We start from the raw sequence: 21117 nt of genomic DNA, 5'->3' as shown, positions 1-21117 counted from the left end.
CAGTGGTACCTCGGGTTCCATTTGCTTCAGGTTACATACGCTTCAGGTTACAGACTCCGCTAACCCAGAAATAGTACCTCGGGTTAAGAACTTTGCTTCAGGTTAAAAACAGTTTCAGGTTAAGAACGGACCTCCGGAACGAATTAAGTATGTAACCAGAGGTACCACTGTATCTGGAATTCGATAAAATATGGTTTAAAAATGATGCATCAACAATATGTGTGTCTTTACCAGAGAGTATGGCATAGCCAACGTGGTGACCTCTAGATGCTGTTGAACTCCAACTCTCGTCAAGTCACAGCCTCGCAACCAATGGTCAGGGATGATGGGAGTTGTCCAACAACATCAGGAGGGCATCACATTGGGTACCCCCTGGCATATATATATATATGCATGTTGACATGTACATGATGGTGGCACATATATATGAATGGGAGAACGTAGGTGCACACAAATGCTTATTATGAATGTGTGTGTGTTGTTTATGGTTGGTTGGAAGAGCAAGATGCAGTTCCATGTTTTAGTGAATGATTGGGCACTTCCATTTAAAGATGAGTATCATAAAGCATTAAAGAACCATAAGAAGGGAGAGCAGCCTGGGCATTGCCTGTCAAGAGTTTCTGGACAGCAGGCTAAGGAGGCACACAGGTGACCTGCCACAGTCTTTCTCAGTACAGTGAGATTTACTGTATTTCTATTTGAATTACAGCAATTATTTCTATATTTGCATCTAATGCATATAAAGTTGCTCCTGCAATTTCCATACAAATCTGTATCTTCTTTCGCCCCTCTTTTTTGGTAATGCATTTCTTTTCTTTCTTTTTCTAACAACGCATAAGTGGCCATCCTTCCCTCTGCTCAAGCATCAGGAGTTAGATCACAAGTATCACTCCTCCCTTAACTCCTAGACTAGTGAAAAATCCAGGTCATGTATACACTGCTAACTTGCATTAGTTTCATACAGTTTATTACTGTACAAATGAAACAGGCACAGCAACAATCTATTTTAAGGCCCAAGGAGGAAATATTTACACCAGCATCCACTCAAGAGTCTTCATCAGATATTGGTGTCCTTAAAAAAAACAAAAAACAAAAAAACCCAAACCTTATGCTTATTATGTATTATTCATGTAATTTAAGTAGAATTTGCTTTCCTTCTTCTTCTCTCCCCATTCCTTTTCATATTCTGTTTATTAGACTGTATGCCTGCAGGCGGAGACTATGATGCTTTTAATCTTGGTATGATGCTTATAGAACTTTAGATGTGTTAGCAATAATTATCCTAATAGTTTATTAATCCTATTAACGTTTTGTGGTTTCTTCCCTCAAACAATCCTGGTGGTTGTAGTTTAGCAAGGATGCTGAAGCTTCTGTGTTAGGAAAGGGTGGCTCATACTGTGCACATCTGTAAATGTCTACTCAGAAGATGGCCTGTTAGGTCCAATGGGGCTTACTCCCTGGCAAATGAGTGCAGGAGTGCAGCTTTCAAAGACTTCCAGTCCTTCCTACGCCATCGCATTCTGGCCAAGCATCAGCCAGCAGGATTGCACTCTCTGCAATCAGCTCTTGGTGTTTGCTGCCCTGGGCTGCTTGGAAAGGCAGTATATTAATTAACAAGTGAACTATAAGAATTAGAATTTTTGACTTTATATTTGACTTTATTCAGTAATATTTTATTCTGAAATGTTCCATTTGATATTTTAATGTAGGTTGTAAATCTGCTTTGAGATTTCCCCCCTTTAAAATATGAAGCAGTATAGAAAAAGAGTACTGACTTGCAACCTAGCTGTATTATTATTATTAAATTTTGCAGCTGTACAACTGAGGGCTAGGGAGGTGGAAGGCTGGGGAATTATTATGCATTAACTGTTTTTCTAGCTTCGTAAACTCATAAAATCAAGTAAAAATAATTTTAAAAAGAAATTAGCCAGATCTACCAGTAGATCCTTAATTTCCCACATCCCTGCTTTATGGGATAGAGACTCCGTTGCAGGGTCATTACAACAGAGCGGGTGAAATTAGCGTGGGTGTTTGTTTTTTAATAAGGACCAGGCAGGAAGAGCGAACTAGGCCGTCGCGAGGCACAAGGCAGCGGAAGCTCCTTTCGCGGCGCAAGAAAGCAAAAGGCGAGGGGGCGGAGCTAAGGGCGGAAAGAGGCGGGGACTGCAGCAGCCCGGGCTTGCTCCCCGACTGCCGGTTGCTTTGTTGGTGGGCGGGATCCAGAAGAGTCCATTATTCCCACTAGCGAGGGGGAGCACGGCTCTCCCTCAACCCCTCCCCCCTCAGTCTTCAAAGACGGTTCAGACTTTCTGTACGCGGGGGCTCTCCGTTAAGCTGACGGCAGGCTGCGAGCGGCGGGGGCCGACGGAGCACCCCGCGCTCCCTCCCTCCGCCTTGCCGTTTTCCTCACTCGTCCCTCCCCCCTGCCCTGCCGGAGGGAGATGGTTCGTTCCTCAGCGCGCGCGCGCCCTGCTCCCGCGGTTCGGCGGCCGCCGCTGCCTGGGAGGGGGGAAGGGCGAGGGAGACCCGGGGCTTCGCGAGGGGAGCCTCGGCCCAGGACCCGAGGCGGCCGCTCTCCCCGCCCTTTCTCAAAAGCCGCGCAGCCGGGAGGGACCATCCATGGCGAAAGAAGCCGAAGAGCGGGAGCTGAAGGTTCCCGAGGAGATGTTCAAAGATGTCAAGTTCTTCGCCGTGGGAGACATAGGCGCCGAGGTGCGTTGCTCGGACGGGCTCCCCTCACGCGCGCCCCGTCCGCCTTCCGGCGCCTCAAATGCCCCCTCCTCCCCGTAAGACGACGCGGGCCACGCGCTGACAGCGGCTCGCGCCGGTTTTTTGAGCGCGCGGCCTCTCGGGAAGGGAGGGGGGATTTGGGGGGGCGCGTTCGAACCCCCCTCCCCCCCCGCGCGCCTTGGCGGCCGTTAACGGCTCCCACCGGCCGCCTCCTTCCCTCCCCCACCTTCTTACAGTATTTCTGTTGCCGGTGTCTCGGCGTCCCGCGCGCCTTCTGGAGCCGGGCAGGCCCTACGGCGGCCTCTGTTGCCTAGCTGGCTGGCTGACTGGGGAGGCGGCAGAGGAGGCTGCACTTCTCTTTTCCTCCCCTCACGGCTGCCCCGGAGTGGGGGACCTGCCCTGCGTCCCCTCCCTCCCTCCCTCCTGGCGCAAACTCGCGCTCTCCTCTTTTTCGGCTTGAGTTGGGGACGCGGCCAGGACTAGGCCCCGTCCTGGGTTTTCTCCGCCCGCTCTCCTCCTCTTCCTCTTCACCTAGCAGGCGTCCCCTCCTTTCCCCGAGGAGCTCGGTTTTATAAATCCGAGGGAAAGCGGAAGGAGGGCCAGTTCGAGTAAATGGCACCTAACCGTGTAGGGAAGCTTTTCCCGACGGTAGTCCGGCTGCAGGGGAGAGAGAGGGCGGGTTCCTGCGTGTAAACAAACTTACCCCTGAATTTAAAAAAAGGGTTCGCAGGGAGAGGGCTAGGCTGTATCCTTTCCCCTGAGGTGGTTGTTTTCTGCATCCAAGGCTGTGTGTGTGGAACATTAAATATCAGCCTGGAGTGGTACAGACAACAGGAAAGCTTTTCTTCTTAATTAGCTGGCCCTGACTGCATCAGAGTGTTCACAGCTGTCTTGAGGCAAGGCACAAGACCCATTAACAATATCCTCCTGGTTATTGACATCTCTTGCCATTTTGTCCCTTGATCCTATCTCTCCAGCCTTGTAGGCAAAATAATTCATCTTTATCTTTACTCTCATTGTTTTGGTAGCTTTTCTTAAAATCATACACACCCATATCAGTTTCTGGATCCTGGACAAGGTTCTCATCCTTTATTTTCAATACCCTCTGTGTCTTGCTTCTTGTGCCTTGCTTTTAGTGTCTTATTTCATTCTCTCCTGTGCTGACATCATCACTGCTTGTGAGTTTTGTTCATCCAGCTCCATCCCAGCCATCCAGAAGTCCCTCGCACCTTCAAATAACTGCCCTTTTGATTGAAAATGTCTCTCAGAACACCTTGGTTACACTGCCTCTCTTCCTTCAACCTATTCTTAAAACACATTTTCTGCAAAATCTTTAGCTCGGCTACCAAGCCTACATACCCTGTTCCAACTAATCTTAAGTACATGCAACTGAAATAAACATCCTTCCTCTGTGCACCCTGGCCTCCATTTCTGTCACCTTTCTCTGGTGTAAACCTCTATATATGTATCATCCTATATGATAAAGATGTGAGCAAATGCAGTATACTTAGATTTTCACACAGCTACTGGAAATCTTGCATACCCAATTCACAATCAGTGGTAAGCCTGCAACAACAGCGTCAAAACAATGAAATGGAATAGCAAACAAAAGTGAATTTAGAATTCAGATTCCTTTCATGCAAGAATTTTGATTTGGAAAATGCAATGAAAAGAAAAATTTGCATCACCTTGCATTTCACTTCCCACTGCAATAGCCTATAATGTGCCTATTTGTGCCTGCTTGTATTGCCACAGTAAGAGCTGGACATGATAGGAGACCAGGGTGAGTAGCTCAGAGTCCCATGGTTGTGTGTTGCAGTTTAGCTGTGCACAAGGAGTGCTTATCTGGGGAAAGATCTGGCTTTAATGTAAACAAGCTTCTAGGGAAAAACACTTGGCTTCAATAGTGTCTAACATCTGCATTTTCCTGAAAGTGAAAACCAAAAGCCCTCTTGTTTTGTAGGTTATTCAGCTTTTGAAAGATGGCAAGGCGAAGGAGGTTTCTTACAATGCTCTGGCATCACACATCATTTCAGAAGATGGAGACAATCCAGAAGTTGGTGAATCTCGTGAAGTCTTTGATCTTCCAGTAGTAAAAGTGAGTACCTACAACATTAGAATTGATAGTTTTAACTACAGTAAACCTAATTTTAGTGCAGGACCTTCAGGGTTATTCATATCTTAGAATCAGCACTTGAGTGCAAAAAAAGTGTACTATATGTGGGAAACCCTGTATCCAGAACCTGAAATGTGAATGTTGCGATCTATTTTACTCTAAGTGTGCTTATGATGAGAGTACTATATTAATTCAGCACACTCCCTCTCACCCTCAAAATGGAATAATGCTAGCAAGATTGCTGTCAACAATTATCTGGCTGGCAAGGGAAAGATATTGCTTTATATATAAAAGAACATAAAAATATACATTACCATGAACTTGTAAAAGTTTGCATGATTCTTATGCAGTGTTTGGGAATGCTAATAACAAGGGAGTGGTCACTTCTCAGTGATAGATCACATAATTTGCATACAGAATGTTCCAGGTTCTGTTCCTCTCCAGTTAGGAATGGGGAAGCCTTCTCTCTGAAACACAGCCACTGCCGTTTTAGTGTAATATAGACAATATAGAATAGAGTGAACCAATATTGACTTAGTGACCTTGTTTCCACAACGTGATAAGCCAAACTATGTCTTACAGAGAGGCTCGCAGCTGCTGTGCTCCTCCTTGATATTTTTTTACTTCTGCACTGTGCTGTGTTAGGCCAAGGTTTGGTTTAGTAGTACATTGTCCAAACCTGGGCTTGTAATAAACCTGTCTCCTCAATAACCATAAGCCGGCTTTGAAGACATGCTAAACCATACCTTGACTTAGTTCAGCACACAAGTAAAAAGTACTGGGGAAGAGCAAAGTGACGGTGGGCACCTCTCCAGCCTGCACGGTCTCAGTAAGCTTAGTTTGGCTTCCTGTGCTGTGTGAAACTAGGGCGCTATAAGGCAAGTTCCTGTGTTCCTCTCAATAGATGTTAAATAGCTGATTGGTTAATTTAAATTTGGTACATATTTGTTAAATAGACAGATATTTAAGGGATGTAATGTGCATTGTCTATTGGCAACTCACTACATGCATTATTTTCACCTGTTTTTAGCCTTCTTGGGTGACTTTGTCGGTTCGATGTGGAGTTCTTCTGCCGTATCCTTTTTGGTTAAAATGTTAACATGTGTTATGCTTATTTAAAACTTAATACCAGCAGAATATTGGCCAGCACAGCAGCTGTTCTAGAGGATTAATTATTTCTTTATATGACAGAGGCAGTGTTAGTGGATGGTTACCTTGACTGGATGGATGGGAGGTTGCCTGCTCTTGATAGGGTCACACACTCTCTCTGAAGAAGTGGGTACACGGTTTACAGGTACCATTGCTGTCACTTGAGGCTCAGGTGGCCTCAGTGGTGTGGAGTGCCTTCCATCAGCTCTCGCTGGTGGTCCAGCTATGCCTCTTTCTGGACAGCAATAGCTTAACCTCTGTCATCTATGCTCTGGTAACCGTTAGGTTAGATTACTGCAACACATAATACGTTGGGCTGCCTCTGAAGACGGTTTGGAAACTTCAACAGGTGCAGAATTCTGCGGCCAAGTTGCTCACCAGCGCAAGATGTTTTGAGCATATCATACCAATCCTGGTCCAGCTGTACTGACTGCCGGTTAGTTTCTGGGCCCAGTTAAAAGTCCTGGTTTTAACCTATTAAGCCTTGTGGCTTAGGACTGCAATACCTTAAGGACCGTCTCTCCCCATATGAACTGCCTCAGACACTGCAGTCACCACCTGAGGCCCTTTTTCTTGTGCGTCCTCTGTGAGAGGTCTGGAGTGCAACAACATGAGAATGGACTGTTACAAGTATGTACCTGGACTCACATGTGCACAGGCAGCACTTAGGTATGTTCACTTACAGTGTAGTAGGTTAGAAAGTTAGAGGCAAAGGCTATAAACATGTACCAGGGAGTAAAGTATTAGGGAACTCAGGAGGACAAACCTCCAGATAAACATGCATAGGATTAAACTATTAAGTGATATGTTTGGACCACCCATTTATTTTTGTGGTTGATGTGTGACTCTAACCTGAATTGGTGAGACCCAAGTTGAAGATTAGGAAACAACCTATTATTATTACCTGTATTATTATTATTAGAATTTATATACCGCCCTATACCTGGAGGTCTCAGGGCAGTTCACAGAATAAAATACTTTTAGAAGTATTCATAAGATTTTTCTTAGCTATTTGAGAAGCTTTTGGTAAACCTGCACCAGTTATTCACTTTACATCTCATTTATATTATATCCTTGACTTAATTTTGTCAGAGTAAATGGTTTCTCCCCAGAATCCTGTCAGATCTTTTTTGGAGTTGCTGCTTGTCTGTCTCAGGTAAGATGTTTATCCAGATAGTTGTATGTTTATGCTGATAGCCAAATGATGTGTCAGAAAGTGCTTTTCCCTAAATATCTAGTGGTATTTTTTTTTACCTTTTCTGATAGGTTTCTGCTGAAGACCGAAGTACACTGTGGGCTTTGATTACATTTTATGGTGGAGATTGCCGGCTGAGCCTCAATAAAAAATGCACTCATTTGATTGTGCCTGAGCCAAAAGGGGTAAGAGTTTTATTATGTGGACATGTTTTCCCATTTTAATGTTACTTTGACTTTCTGAGATATAGAATCAGCATGATTTATACAAAAAAAGCTTCCCTTGTCAACCTTTCACATTTTTTTGGAGGGATCCGTTCAATATGTAGCTGGGAGTGATTTATAAGCTTTTCATTTCAGAAAGCTTTTGATGAAATCAAAGAAAATTGGCATTCATGTTCATGAAGTACTGGTTCATTTGTGTTTTGGTAAAAGATTAAAATATAGAATGGAGAGTAGCAGTAAATTGCTAATTAATTTTCACAGTGGAAGGAAGTTAGACTGGGATCGCCTTTTTATTTTGTGAAAAATAACCCAGTATTTAATTTTATAAATGATCTGCGGTTACAGTGGGATAGCCAATTTGCACTAAATATTCAGAAAGGTAAAATGGTGAGCAAATTATAAAGATCTTGCATCAGGCAGCAAATTATTTTGAGTAGTACAGTTAAATATGGATGTAGAACCAAGACAGCTTTAGTTTTTTGCTTATATCACATGAACCTCAGTTTATTCCAGCCTTGTAAACCAGCCTGCAAAAGTGACTACCTTGTAATAGAAATCAGTAGCCATGTTTTTGCTGGGATCAGAAGTCGGTGTACCCCTTGCATAGCAGCCTGTTCTGCTGGGTACAGGGAAGGAACACTCGCCAGTCCAGTCACCTCTATGTGCACGAAATTCCTTGCTGTGAATGGCTGCCAGGCTAGTGCTTAAATAAAAGGTTGATTTATTCCTGCTATTTAAGTCTCCAAGTTGCATTTATTTGGCTGGAAAGCCCTTCAGTGTTCTCAAGTACTTTTTTCAGCCTGTATTACACAAGAATTGCTGTGGTAGTTAAAACTTCCCCACATCAGGACTGCCTGGTCACTAAAGTACCTAAAAATAGGATGTTGGAACCATTATAACTTTTTTCGTATTTAGAAATTTAAAATGCTTATCTCTTTTTGCCAATTTTTCTCTTTGCCTTTTTCTTTCTTTCTCTCCCTTGTTGCCCAGCAGGCTTCAAGAAAAGGAAGAGATCACTCTTGTCAGAGGTCAGAGGGTTTTTGAAATTAGTCTGAGGGTTGCAGGTTGTCCACTCACATTTTAAAGGACTGAGTAACTAAGTTTTTAAGGAGTTTATAATCTTAGAAGGAGTTTATAATTTTATTTGTTATTAGTAACCAGGAATGTAACTTGTTGAGCTGATGTAAACCAATATAATTAAAATGAGTGTTTACAAAACTAACACTATCTAAAAGCTAAATTGACTCATAATTGGAATGTTTTTGTTCTTCTCAGGAGAAATATGAATGCGCCTGTAAAAGAGAAAACATTAAAATTGTGACACCTGACTGGGTTTTGGATTCTGTATCTGATAAAACTAAAAAAGATGAGGCTTCCTATCATCCACGATTAATTATATATGAGGAAGAGGAAGAAGAGGAGGAAAATGAAGATCAGGATTCTCAAAATGAAGCCAGCACAGATGAAAAGTTGTCAAGTCCAGCATCTTCTCGAGAAGGCTCACCTTTGGGTGATCGAGCTTTTTCACCTAAATCTATTGATGCTGATAAAACGAAAGGAGAACTGATGTTTGATGATTCATCAGATTCGTCTCCTGAAAAGCATGAAAGAAATTTGAACTGGACACCTGCTGAAGTTCCACAGACTACAGCAAAGCGCAGATTGCCTTCAGGCAAGGATTCTGGATTGATAAATTTGTGTGCCAATGTCCCACCTGTCCCAGGCAATATTTTGTCCTCTGAGATGAGAAGTAATATAATGGCTTCAGTACAAAGTCCTCAAAGTTCTGGACGTCCCGAAATGATGGCTGCATGGAGTCCTGCAGTACGGACATTAAGAAATATTACCAATAATGCTGATATTCAGCAGGTTAATAGACCATCAAATGTTGCGCATGTAAGTATCTTAAAGTACAAGTGCGAAGTGTAGAAGCATAATGCTGTGTTGCGTGTTTTATATCACACTTCTATGACATTTACCTACCTCTGTGCGAATTGTATATTGGGACCTCTTGAAAATTCTCCCATTTGCCAATTAATTTAAACATGCTTTCTGTTAATTTGCAATCAAAATAACTGTTTTGTGGAATAACTAAATGCTTTCCTCTATTAATTAGACTTCTAATGAAGTACGGTTTTAGTTGAATACATCAGAATGTTTTCAGATTTGATTTATGCTTTTTTGTTTTCAGTGAAATGTTTTGAAGGAAAGTTTACATGCATCCTTTTGTTTTCTAGATCTTGCAATCACTTTCTGCTCCTACAAAAACTTTGGAGCAGCAAGTAAACCATAGCCAGCAGGGACATTCAAATGCTGTGTTGCTTAGCCAAGTTAAATTGACTCCAGAGACACACTTACTACACCAGCAACAGCATCCACCTCAGCAGTCACAGCAGCAACAGCAGCAGCAACAACAGCAGCAACAACAACAACAGCAGCAGCACCTCCCTCTCTTGCATCTTCCATCCCAACAAATTGTTCAGTTGCAGCAACAGCAGCAGCCACAGCAGCCTCAGATTACTCAACAGTCTTTCTCTCAGCAGCCTCATCAGTTTGTGCAACAGCAAGTTCATCAACACCAATTCTCACAGCAGCAGTTACAGTTTTCTACACAACAGATACATTCTCAGCAGCAAGTACATCGTCCTCAACAACAGTTGCAATTTCAGCAGCAGCATGCCTTGCAACAGCAGTTGCATCAGCTACAGCAACAGCAGCTACAGCAACAGCAGCTGCAACTACAGCAGCAAAACCTTCAACAACAGTTACAGCAGCAGCAACTACAGCAGCAACATTTGCAACGAATGCAGCAGCAGCAACAACAACAACAAATGCAAAATCAAGCATCTCAACTCTTGACCCAGACTTCTCAGACATTACAGCATCAGGTTCCAGTTCAGCCATCGCAGCATCCTCAGCAGCAACAGTTGCAGCAGCAGCAGCTCTTTGGGCATGATCCATCCATAGAAAGTTAGTAATTTTGTTCTCGTGTATGTTAGCTGAGGCTTTAATTACACTTATTTAAATAGTAGAACACTCCTCGCCCCCTTTCTGACCCAGTGGGTCTACAATGTGTCTTACAAATCTAATTAAAAGGTTCATGTTAAAACTGTAAGAGTGACAATATAAAACATCAGACAAGCAGTAAAAGAGCAGCTGAGATCAGAGCAAGCAATTCCCCAAACAAAATACCAATGGTGATCTGATTGTGAACCATCTTTGTTGACAGCTTGAAAGCCAATAGTAGAGTAAGGTAGAACAAACCACATCTGGAAGTGAGTTTCTCAGCACGGTGCCATGGCCAAAAAATAGTTTCAGTTACAAACTTTCACGTAGGAGATTCTTCTAGTTCAAACATTTTCCAAGACTTTTTTGTATTTGATAATTTACATGTTTTATGGGGCCATTGTCAGTCCTCCATTTCAGTGGACATGCTCAAGTATAGAGCTTGTTGGAATGAACTCATGGCCTATTTTTATTAGACCCACCAGTGCTCTCATTGTTTACAGTCTACTAAGCATTTTTCACAATGCATCCAAATACTAGTGAAGGGCAGTCTCTGCGCGGTGCTTCTTCACTTTTGTATGTACGGTAATGGGCAGAGGGAATAACCCATACACAGTCCCTGAGGTGATGTGTGCACAATGCAACTCCAGTTCACAGAACTGTTTCTGCATCTGCAGAACACCCTTTAAATTCAGCCACTTGCTTTCCAACACCAATCTAAAGTTTGCTGGGAAGTGGAGGACCTTGTAGGTGTGCTTATGTTCTGTGAGCTACAGCAAGTTTCACTCTTTGAAGAGATGAGTATAGCAGTAAATGAAGACCTTTTTACTATTAATGGTAGCCCATTAAATAAGAGAAAATATGCTAGAGTATTTTGCATTAATTTAATTTTTATTACTCTTCTAGTTCCAGAAGACTATTTTCTGTTGGGTTGTGTCTTTGCAATTGCTGATTATCCTGAGCAGATGTCTGATAAACAATTACTGGCAACATGGAAAAGGGTAATTATTTGTTCTGTTTGTGAATATTTTTCAGTTTTGTGCATTAGTTTTTCAGTTTCTTAAACAAAAATAGGTATATTTAAAAACCAACAAATTGTTTTATTTTTGACTTACCAGATTATTATACAGTGGTGCCCCGCAAGACGAATGCCTCGCAAGACGGAAAACCCGCAAGACGAAAGGGTTTTCCGTTTGCGAGTTGCTTCGCAAGACGAATTTCCCTATGGGCTTGCTTCGCAAGAAGAAAGCCCATAGGGAAATCTCCGGGGACCTCTTTTAAATGCTGGCGGTGGGGAGCAAAGCCTTCCCCCCCCCTCCGGCCTTCAGAAGAGGTCCAGGAAGGCCGGCGGGGGCCGAAAGGCTTTGCTCCCCACCGCCAGCATTTTAAAAGCGGTCCGGGATAGCAGAGAAGCGCTTCCCGCTATCCCGGACGGCTTTTGAAGGCAGGCGGGGGGGAGCAAAGACTTTCGCCCCCCGCCGCTCTCCCGGACGGCTTTTGAAGGCAGGCGGGGGGGAGCAAAGACTTTTGCCCCCTGCCCCCCCTCTGCTGTCCCGGGGTTTTTTAAAATGCTGGGGGTGGGAAGAAAAGCCCTTGTCCCCAGCCTTCAGAAGAGGTTGGGGGACAGACTGTCCCCGGACCTGGTCTGAAGGCGGTTTCCATAGGAACGCATTGATTGATTTTCAATGCATTCCTATGGGAAACTGTGCTTCGCAAGACGAAAAACTCACAAGACGAAAAAACTTGCGGAACGAATTAATTTCGTCTTGCGAGGCACCACTGTATATATTCCATGTCTATAATATGTATGTTACCAACAAAGCACACAAAACATCATCTTCTTTGTTCTCCTTTGAACTGATTTTTACTATTACTAGCTTCAAACATAATTTCTGCCTTTCTTTGTTATCTGTTTATCCGAGGTCCATCTGCCAAAATTTCCCATTACTCTCAAGTAACAAGCTTACCAGTTAGGTTTTGTGCAAATACAGTGATAAGAGCTTGTATTACCTTCACAGGTTTTAAACTATGGCACATATGTAACATGGCAAAAAAATTCAACAAACCTTTTAAGTGTGTCTAGTTTTGATTTTTCTAGATAATCCAAGCAAATGGCGGTACAGTAGATCCCACATTCACAAACCGGTGTACACATCTTCTCTGTGAAAGTCAGCTTAGTAATATGTATGCTCAGGTAAGACCAAATGACACAAATGTACTTACCTATGTTTGTAAGAGCTCTTTATTTCCTTACATTGAATGATATAATAGTTCAGGAACAATTTATTACAAAGGTGAAAGTATCTATAGATACATAATTTATGTTCTCCCAGTCTTTTGCTGCTAGTAACCTCAAGGCAACTTAAAACTGTAAAATACAATTTTAAGCATATAGTTTCAAACAGCAATAACATAAGATTCTCTGTGCAGTCATGGCCTGTAGCTAGGTCTTCTCTCTCCTCCTGAGTAGACCATTCCTCCTAGGTATTCTCCTACTGTTATAGCTGTTTGGCAGCCAAACGAGTACTCATGCTATGACTTGGGGCTTCCCATCTGCTCTGTCACCACCTTTGTTCTGAGGCCCAGGAGGCAATTGTGAAGAATTGGGGATGGGGTTAGAGGGCGCTTTCTCTCTCTCTCTCTCTCTCTCTCTCTCTCTCTCTCTCTGTGTGTGTGGAGAGGGGGGGGGCTTGAATAGGAAAGAGACAGAATACAAGAAATAAATATATATTGTATCTTTTGGTTGTTCTGTAGATTGTGGTAGTTGTATGCTCCCTACAGTTGAGAGTGACTAACCTAAGGATTGGTGGGCCTGTATCAGAGATGGTACTCACTGCAGTCTGAGGACTTTGGTTCATCTGTATCCCATACCAACCTCATTTTTGTTTGAAAGTGGGTGGCTAAAAGCTTTCTAAACCTAAAGCAGCAACATATATATATTTAAAATATTTTCATACATACCTACTAAAATTTATATGTACAGTGACAATGTTTTGCATTTGTGTTGCAGGCTTTGAGAGAAAGGAAGAGATGTATCACAGCACACTGGTTGAACTCTGTGCTAAAAAAGAAGAAAATGGTACCACCTCACCGAGCTCTTCATTTTCCTGTAGCATTTCCACCAGGAGGGAAACCATGTTCACAGCATGTAAGAAATTAACTCTAGCATTTTGCTTGGAAGGTGCTGTTGCTATTATTTCTTTTACTTCAAGCAGCTTTTAATGTCAGAAGATATAAAAATGAGCAAATATGTAACGTCCTGTCTCTGAGAATATTTTACAACTCTAATTGGAATTAATAAAATTACATGATTGAATTCAGGATTTTTTTGTACTGCACCTAAATATCTTTATGTAAATGGGATATAATTCCTGGCTGTGCAATTTAAGTTATCTTTAAATCTCAGGTGTGGAACTGGTTTGTTTGTTTGTTTGTTACTCCTTTTTATGTGAGGATTACTGCATTATGAAGGGTTTTCTGTTCGATGGTAAATTTGGTTATCACATTGAGAGTTAGGCAAATGGTTCAATTTATGAAAATGATATAAAGCAAGAATGGAGAACAGGGGCCCCTCTAACATTCCTGACCTTTGGCCATACTGACCATGACTGAGATTTGGAAGTCCAACAATATCTGGAGGGGTATAGATTATGAACCCCTGTCATAAAGTGACTGCCTGAAGATTTTACCACTTCATATTTGAATGTTTGGTTTGGACCTTTTCTGTCAAGGGTTGCTTACACCTTGAATCTTCCTACATCAATTAATAATTCCACGAAATGAACCTTGGAATCTTTTGGGGCTAAAAGGCAGTACGAAAAGATTTAGATAAATAGAAAAACGTCTGGCTGCAGTTATGTGTCCACATTTTGAGAATGAGAAGAGTTACTGTTTCATAGCATACTTCAAATTAACTGAAGACTTGGGAAGAAAAGGTTACCCATAGGCATTGAAAGATGGGCAAGGAGACACATACTACAAATGACCAAGAGAGATTTACAACTTTTTCTGATATCATTTATTTGAAATTTCTGTTTACTCATATATCTGATGGGTGAATCATCTTCTGTTCCAGATAATCTCAGTGACAGGTTTTGTTGATAGTGACAGAGATGATCTCAAGCTGATGGCCTACCTCTCAGGTGCAAAGTACACAGGCTATCTTTGTCGCAGCAACACAGTTCTCATCTGTAAAGAGTAAGTGGCTTATATTTATTTTGATTTTTTTTATTAACCATGATATATCACCAACAACCTTTATTATGGTCCAGAGACCCAACAAATTGTTACAAAGCAATACCCAATTCATACAGCCTACCTCCAGGTTAAACAAGCATTTCGTTCAGAATATAGGGATCATTGGTTCTTGCAACCATCGACAAAAACTTGGCCACTGCTAATGTTCTAGCATTTGTCCGGTCTTCCAATAGGAACCTGGCATAGTGAGCCTCTGATTTTCCTGGGAAAAGTACCAGCAAGGGTAATATCAGTTCAGCCCTGACTTGCTCATATTTTGCACAGTGCAACAAAATATGTTTTATGGAATTGATATCTTGAGCACACAAGCAAAGTCTGTCCTGGTAGGGAACTCCTCTCAATCTGCCATCCAACACTGCAGAAGGAAAGACATTTAGTCTGGCTTTGGTGAAAAGCATTCGATAATTTGGTACTGTCAGGTTTTTAACGTAAGATGTTAACTTGAAGACATGCCCATATTGTACTCCTACTGCCAGCGGACTACAGACTGCGTGTGATCGAGATTGCAAGTCACCATGATATATAAATAATATTGTTACAATTTGTGAAAATATTAGTGAGTATAAAATTATAAAATAAACAGAGAAGTTATTACATTCTAAAAAAATTATCCCAGTTGGTATCTTTTGTTTTAAACATGTATATATGTTTAAATATGTATATATGTTTCATAAATTGGTTTTATATGTGCAATTGTTTTAAATTTTTATTTATGCAATTGTTTTATACAAGTTTTTATTGTAAATGGCTTTGGGATGCCTCATGGGAAGTGATTCATAAATGAAAATAAATAAGATGTTTAGTATCATTTGTGTCTCTTTTCCCTCCGTAACAAGGCCATCTGGTTTAAAGTATGAGAAAGCCAAAGAGTGGAGGATACCATGTGTGAATGCGCAATGGCTCTGTGATATATTACTTGGAAATTTTGAAGCACTGCGGCAAATACAGCACAATCGATACACAGTATTCAATCTTCAAGAACCACTTGCTCCTAATCAACATCTGGTTTTAAACCTTCTTGGTAAGAAGAGTTGGATAGCATACAGCATAGCAAATGTTAGTTTTCTGCAGTAAAGAAATATATGAATAAATATATACGTTGCTCAGACTTACGAACTTTGCATGGCTTGGGACATGTCAGTATGGCTGTTGCTTGGGTTTCTAATTTACTGTTCTAACTAAGAAAGGTTTACTCAGAAGGAAGCCCCATAGGAAATGACATTCATTCCCTTTAAAGACTTTTAGGATTGCACTGCTAGAATGTTTGTGCAAAACTGGAAGCAACACATGAAATAAAGGGTAGTACATATTTACTTTCCTAATGTGAACTGCGCCACTTTTGGGGTATGTTCCATGCATACTGTCAGACTATGTGTGTGTAATTAGCATGAAAAGACTGTATGCACTGAACTAGTGTGGTGGAGTGTGCAGAAAATATATGTCCTCATGTCAAAACTTTTTCTTTCCTGTTCACTGTTCCCAGATGCTTGGAGAGTTCCACTAAAAGTATCGTCAGAACTTCTAATGGTATGTGGATTTGCTAATAATTTATTTACTTTAACTGCTATTTCAGTGGGGACATCATAAATCTGTTTGGACAAAGGAATATAAATGCTTAAAAGATTCATTTGTTTAAGATACACTTATGCTGTCCTTTGTTTAAAATTGATTCCAGGGCAGTTTGCATAATATAAGAATAAAGAATCCAATTTTTAAAATATGATTTGCTATTTAAATGATCTTTGAACGTGTTTGGATTTTTGCAGAGGCATATTAGCAATACAAGTTTGACAAGAGTGACAAGTGAAAATGGAAGTGAAAACTTCAGAAGTTCTTATGGCTGCATCAGGGTGGTGGGAGCACATACATTTGGGGCTGTGGCTTTTCTCATGTTAAACAGGGGTCTGCAACCCGCGGCTCCGGAGCCGCATGTGGCTCTTTTACACCTTTGCCGCGGCTCCGGGGTGGAAACTAGCGAGGGGAGGAGGCGCATTGTGCGCCCCGACACTCCCCACTGTGGTGGGCACTGTACTGGCTGTGACGTCGCATGGGGGCGGTGCGTGCGTTAGTCACGCACCGCCCCGACGTCACCTTCCCGCCCGCCCGCTACATTGTAAGGGGCATGTACGCTGGTCACCGCATTGAAAAGGGGGCATGTACACTGGTCACTGTTTTGAAGTGGAGTGAAGAACACACACACACACACAAAAAGGTAACTTGTTAATTTAACGTTTATTTCTATGAGGAGGAGTAATTCTGAGGGGTCAAACAAAGAAATAAAAAAAAGTGACAAAAAAGTTATTTTTATAATGACGGGTTTTGCGGCTTCCAGTTTTTTTTCCTTCGGAAACGGGTCCAAGTGGCTCTTTTTGTCTTAAAGGTTGCAGACCCCTGTGCTAAACTATAGTTTAGCGTGGCACTGACACCAGGCCATGTCTTGAACAACCTTCAGTTTTGATACTGCTTTCTGTTGACAATTTCTAATATAATTATTTGATGACTGATGAAGCATACTAGGTTGTGTAGTATGCACATACACAAACTAATTAACCTTTCTCCAAAAGGTTTTAAACTGCATCTAGGCTCCTATGCTGAGGCGTTAAGTGTGCTAAGTTTGTTTTTATTTTAGTTACTAAGGCTAAAAGATTTTGCTGTGAAATAGTAAATAATTATTAGAGGGGAAGTGTGTGTATGTGCGTGTGCACGCGCTTATATATTTCTATATTATTTGTTGTAGGGTGTGAGATTACCACTAAAACCAAAGCAAAATGAATCGGTAATTCAACCGTCAAGCAAGCGGCCAAGGTAAGAGAGTGGCCATTCTCCAACGTGTCACATTCTTAGTCTATTAAATAAAGTTATCAAAACTACTGCTAAAACCTCTGGAAATCTCTCTGTCTGGAGTGGCAAACTGCAATCCTAGGGGACGACTGCAGCATTTTGGGCCCCTCTGTCTCAGGACTCTCTCAGCACTTCTCAAACTTGGGCTCCCAGCTGCTGTTGGATTACAACAGCTGAGGACCCAAATTTGAGAAATACTGACTAGTCTATAGGAGTGCCTGGCGTGCTCTGGTCCATGGGATCACGAAGAGTCGGACATGACTAAACGACTAAACAACAAGAGGCTATATTGCCTTCCTAGTTCTCAACCTTGCTTTGCACCTTCCTTGTGTTCTTTTGCCTGGGTGGAATGCGCTCTTGAACTATGATGAGGTCTCTTGCTTGCATTGATGGAAGATTGAGAAATTTGTACTGTGTGTGTGTAGAAACCTTTGGGCTGGACCTTTGTGTGTACTTTGCAAATGTAAGAGTTGCACCTGCTGCTCCACCCACTTTTGCCTCTGGCCCATTCAACACTAGCATGTTGATCTCTGAAGGTCCCCTATGAGGGCCCCTTCATGGCCTGAAAAACGTTCCCCAGCCCTGCTCTATATTATCATTCTGCTGATGATTATTTAGAGAGACACTTTTCCTTTGGAAAGTGAACAGTTTGGAGGGAGGAGGGAGGGTGCAAACTAAGTCAAAGTATGTAAGAAAACATTAACCTTGAAATAACGCCATACGTAGGCGCTTCAGAAATGAAATATTCTACAAAAGATGGCTGCACCAGCTAAATCCAAACAAAAGTTGCATACGGTGTGTTTTTACACACTTCATGGACCTTCTCTACATTTAGATATTAATCATGAAAACAGTATATCAAAATGATGTTGAATTTTAAATCCAAAAATACCGTGTTTTGTATTAACAGTATTTTGTATTTGTAGAATTGAAGACTTGCCAACTCCTAATAAAAATGTGACATCAGAATTGACACCAGTAGTGCTTTTCACGGGATTTGAGCCTTCCCAGGTGCATCAGTACATCAAGGTGACTTTCCTCTGTCTTAACAGAACAAACACTTTTGTAACATTTTTCTCTACTGAAAGCCCTGTAAAATAATCTAAAACGTTTGTCTTGTGATTCTATACCTCTGGTGGCCCATTCATGCAAGCAGGTTACCAGTTGCTGCAACAAAACATACATGTATGAAAGCTCTTTTAGATCTACTATATAGTCTTGTACAGAAACCTAAATCAATATAAGAGCCTGCGGGATCAGACCAAAGGCCTATCTCGGGGGTTGCTAATGAGGGGTACATGTGTCTGTAGAGACCTCTTCTGGCACCCACAGGGTTTCCTCCCCTCACCCCCTCATGCTGAAGTTAGGCATGAAAGTAGTGTTCTGTTGTAACTCATAAAACAGGTTGCGGTGTGTGTTTAGTCTTGGTGTTTGTATGGTGCCCATGGCAATTTATTTACTTTGCAAATCTATCAAGAGGCCTCCAAAATTTGACAATTGTTTGCCCTATCTGGTTCAGTATTCTGTTCTTTGGTCTAATTTAACAGGACTGTTCTTTGACTTCTGGTTGCTAGACTATATGGTATATCTAGGGGTAAAGGTAAAGGGACCCCTGACCATTAGGTCCAGTCGTGGCCAACTCTGGGGTTGCAGCGCTCATCTCGCTTTATTGGCCAAGGGAGCCGGCGTACAGCTTGCGGGTCATGTGGCCAGCATGACTAAGCCGCTTCTGGTGAACCAGAGCAGCGCACGCAAACGCCGTTTACCTTCCCCTCCAGAGCGGTACCTATTGATCTACTTGCACTTTGACGTGCTTTCAAACTGCTAGGTTGGCAGGAGCAGGGACCGAGCAACGCAAGCTCACTCCATCGCGGAGATTCAAACCGCCGACCTTCTGATCAGCAAGTCCTAGGCTCTGTGGATTAACCCACAGCGCCACCTGTGTCTCTGTTATCTAGGGGTAGTTTCACACAATTATGTTTATTGCAGTGCCTGCTAATGTAAAAGCATAAAAGACATCAGAGGTGTGGCATCACAGACACAGGTTTTATCACCTTACAGCAGCCTTTCTCAATCTTGGGTCCCCAGATGTTCCTGAACTATAGCTCCCACCATCCCTGACCAGTGCCCATGCTGGCTAGGTATGATGGGAGTTGTAGTCCGACAACACACAAGGTTGAGAAAGGCTGCCTTAGATTGTTTTTCGGTGGAGCTGGTACATGTGCTTGGTTACTGGTTATCAAATGTACGGTAATTATGTGTATGCTTGTGTGAACTAGGCTTAGTTTATCTTGCTTTTAGTTTGATTGAACTATTATCATGTGGCTGGAGGCTATAACCTTTTTTTTAAAATACAATTTTCAGAAACTCTACATTCTTGGAGGTGAAGTAGCAGAATCTGCCCAGAAATGCACTCACTTAATAGCAAGTAAAGTGACACGTACTGTAAAATTCCTTACAGCTATTTCAGTTGTAAAGCATATAGTAACCCCAGAATGGTTGGAAGAGTGTTTCAAGGGCCAGAAGTTTATAGGTAAGTAATTCTTAATGTTTGTCAGTATAAGTGATATAAAGAGTCTCTCCTTTAAAACACAAAAATGAAGCATGCGCAAAATAGTGCACTTCTTGCTGTTAAGCAGGGGGACAATACTGAAACAATCAAATCAAAAAATGTTGAAATAGAAGTTTCCCCTGTGACCAGGGGAGTGAGTCAGATAAGAGAGTTAATGCCCCACTAGCTCTGTGTACTGTATTTTACAGTGGTGCCCCACAAGACGAATGCCTCGCTAAACGAAAAACCCGCAAGACGAAAGGGTTTTCCGATTTTTTAGCGGCTTCGCAAGACGAATTTCCCTATGGGCTTGCTTCGCAAGACGAAAGCCCATAGGGAAATCTCCGGGGACAGTGGGGAAGCGCAGCGCGCCTTCTCCTCTGTTCCCGGACCTGTCCTAAGGCTTGCGGTGGGAGGTCCGGGAACAGAAGGGAAGGCGCGAAGGGCTTCTCCTCTGTTCCCGGGGCTTGCGGTGGGAGGAGGGTTTTTCCTCCCCACCGCCAACATTCAGAACAGCATTCTGAATGTTGGCGGTGGGGAGGAAAGCCCTCCTCCCACTGCAAGCCTTCAGGACAGGTCCGGGAACAGAGGGGAAGGTGCGCAGCGCTTCTCCTCTGTTCCCGGGGCTTGCGGTGGGAGGAGGGTTTTTCCTCCCCACCGCCACATTCAGAACAGCATTCTGAATGTTGGCGGTGGGGTGGAAAGCCCTCCTCCCACCGCAAGCCTTCAGGACAGGTCTGGGAACAGAGGGGAAGGTGCGCAGCCTGCTGCCCCGCGCGAGGGGCGCTCTTAAGCAGAGCGCCCCTCGCGCGGGGCCGACATTCGCCGCTTGGAGAGCCCTGCGGGGAAGTCCTGCAGGGTTCCCCAAGCGGCGAATGTCTGCGCCGCGCGAGGGGCGCTCTTCTTAAGAGCGCCCCTCGCGCGGGGCAGCAGGCTGCTATCCGCAGCTTGGAGAGCCCTGCGGGGAAGTCCTGCAGGGTTCCCCAAGCTGCGAATGTCTGCGGGTTCCCCAAGCTGCGAATGTCTGCGCCGCGCGAGGGGCGCTCTT

General features: G+C 42.9%; 1 protein-coding gene across 4 annotated transcripts in view; it reads left to right on the top strand.

The window, feature by feature from the left end:
• The first annotated feature begins 2049 nt into the window (after nt 1-2049).
• PAXIP1 (PAX interacting protein 1) overlaps nt 2050-21117 on the top strand; it is a 27659-nt gene continuing 8591 nt past the window's right edge. Inside the window, exons 1-16 of one of the 4 annotated variants that reach the window (XM_083704688.1) lie at nt 2050-2712; nt 4694-4828; nt 5877-5920; nt 7088-7151; nt 7262-7375; nt 8690-9310; nt 9652-10384; nt 11327-11421; nt 12519-12614; nt 13431-13568; nt 14496-14617; nt 15514-15698; nt 16161-16204; nt 17415-17482; nt 18445-18547; nt 19883-20051. In XM_083704688.1, coding sequence (XP_083560814.1) covers nt 2620-2712; nt 4694-4828; nt 5877-5920; nt 7088-7151; nt 7262-7375; nt 8690-9310; nt 9652-10384; nt 11327-11421; nt 12519-12614; nt 13431-13568; nt 14496-14617; nt 15514-15698; nt 16161-16204; nt 17415-17482; nt 18445-18547; nt 19883-20051 — 2824 coding nt within the window. In that variant the 5' untranslated portion in view covers nt 2050-2619. Of the gene's footprint in view, nt 2713-4693; nt 4829-5876; nt 5921-7087; nt 7152-7261; nt 7376-8689; nt 9311-9651; nt 10385-11326; nt 11422-12518; nt 12615-13430; nt 13569-14495; nt 14618-15513; nt 15699-16160; nt 16205-17414; nt 17483-18444; nt 18548-19882; nt 20281-21117 lie in introns of all 4 variants that reach the window. The other 3 variants (XM_083704689.1, XR_014556570.1, XR_014556571.1) reach the window with 3 other exon arrangements.

This window comes from Podarcis gaigeae (assembly GCF_964106915.1).
Source record: "Podarcis gaigeae genome assembly, chromosome: 12".
In the NCBI taxonomy this organism is placed as follows: Eukaryota; Metazoa; Chordata; class Lepidosauria; order Squamata; family Lacertidae; genus Podarcis; species Podarcis gaigeae.
This window is presented reverse-complemented; position numbering and strand designations above follow the sequence as displayed.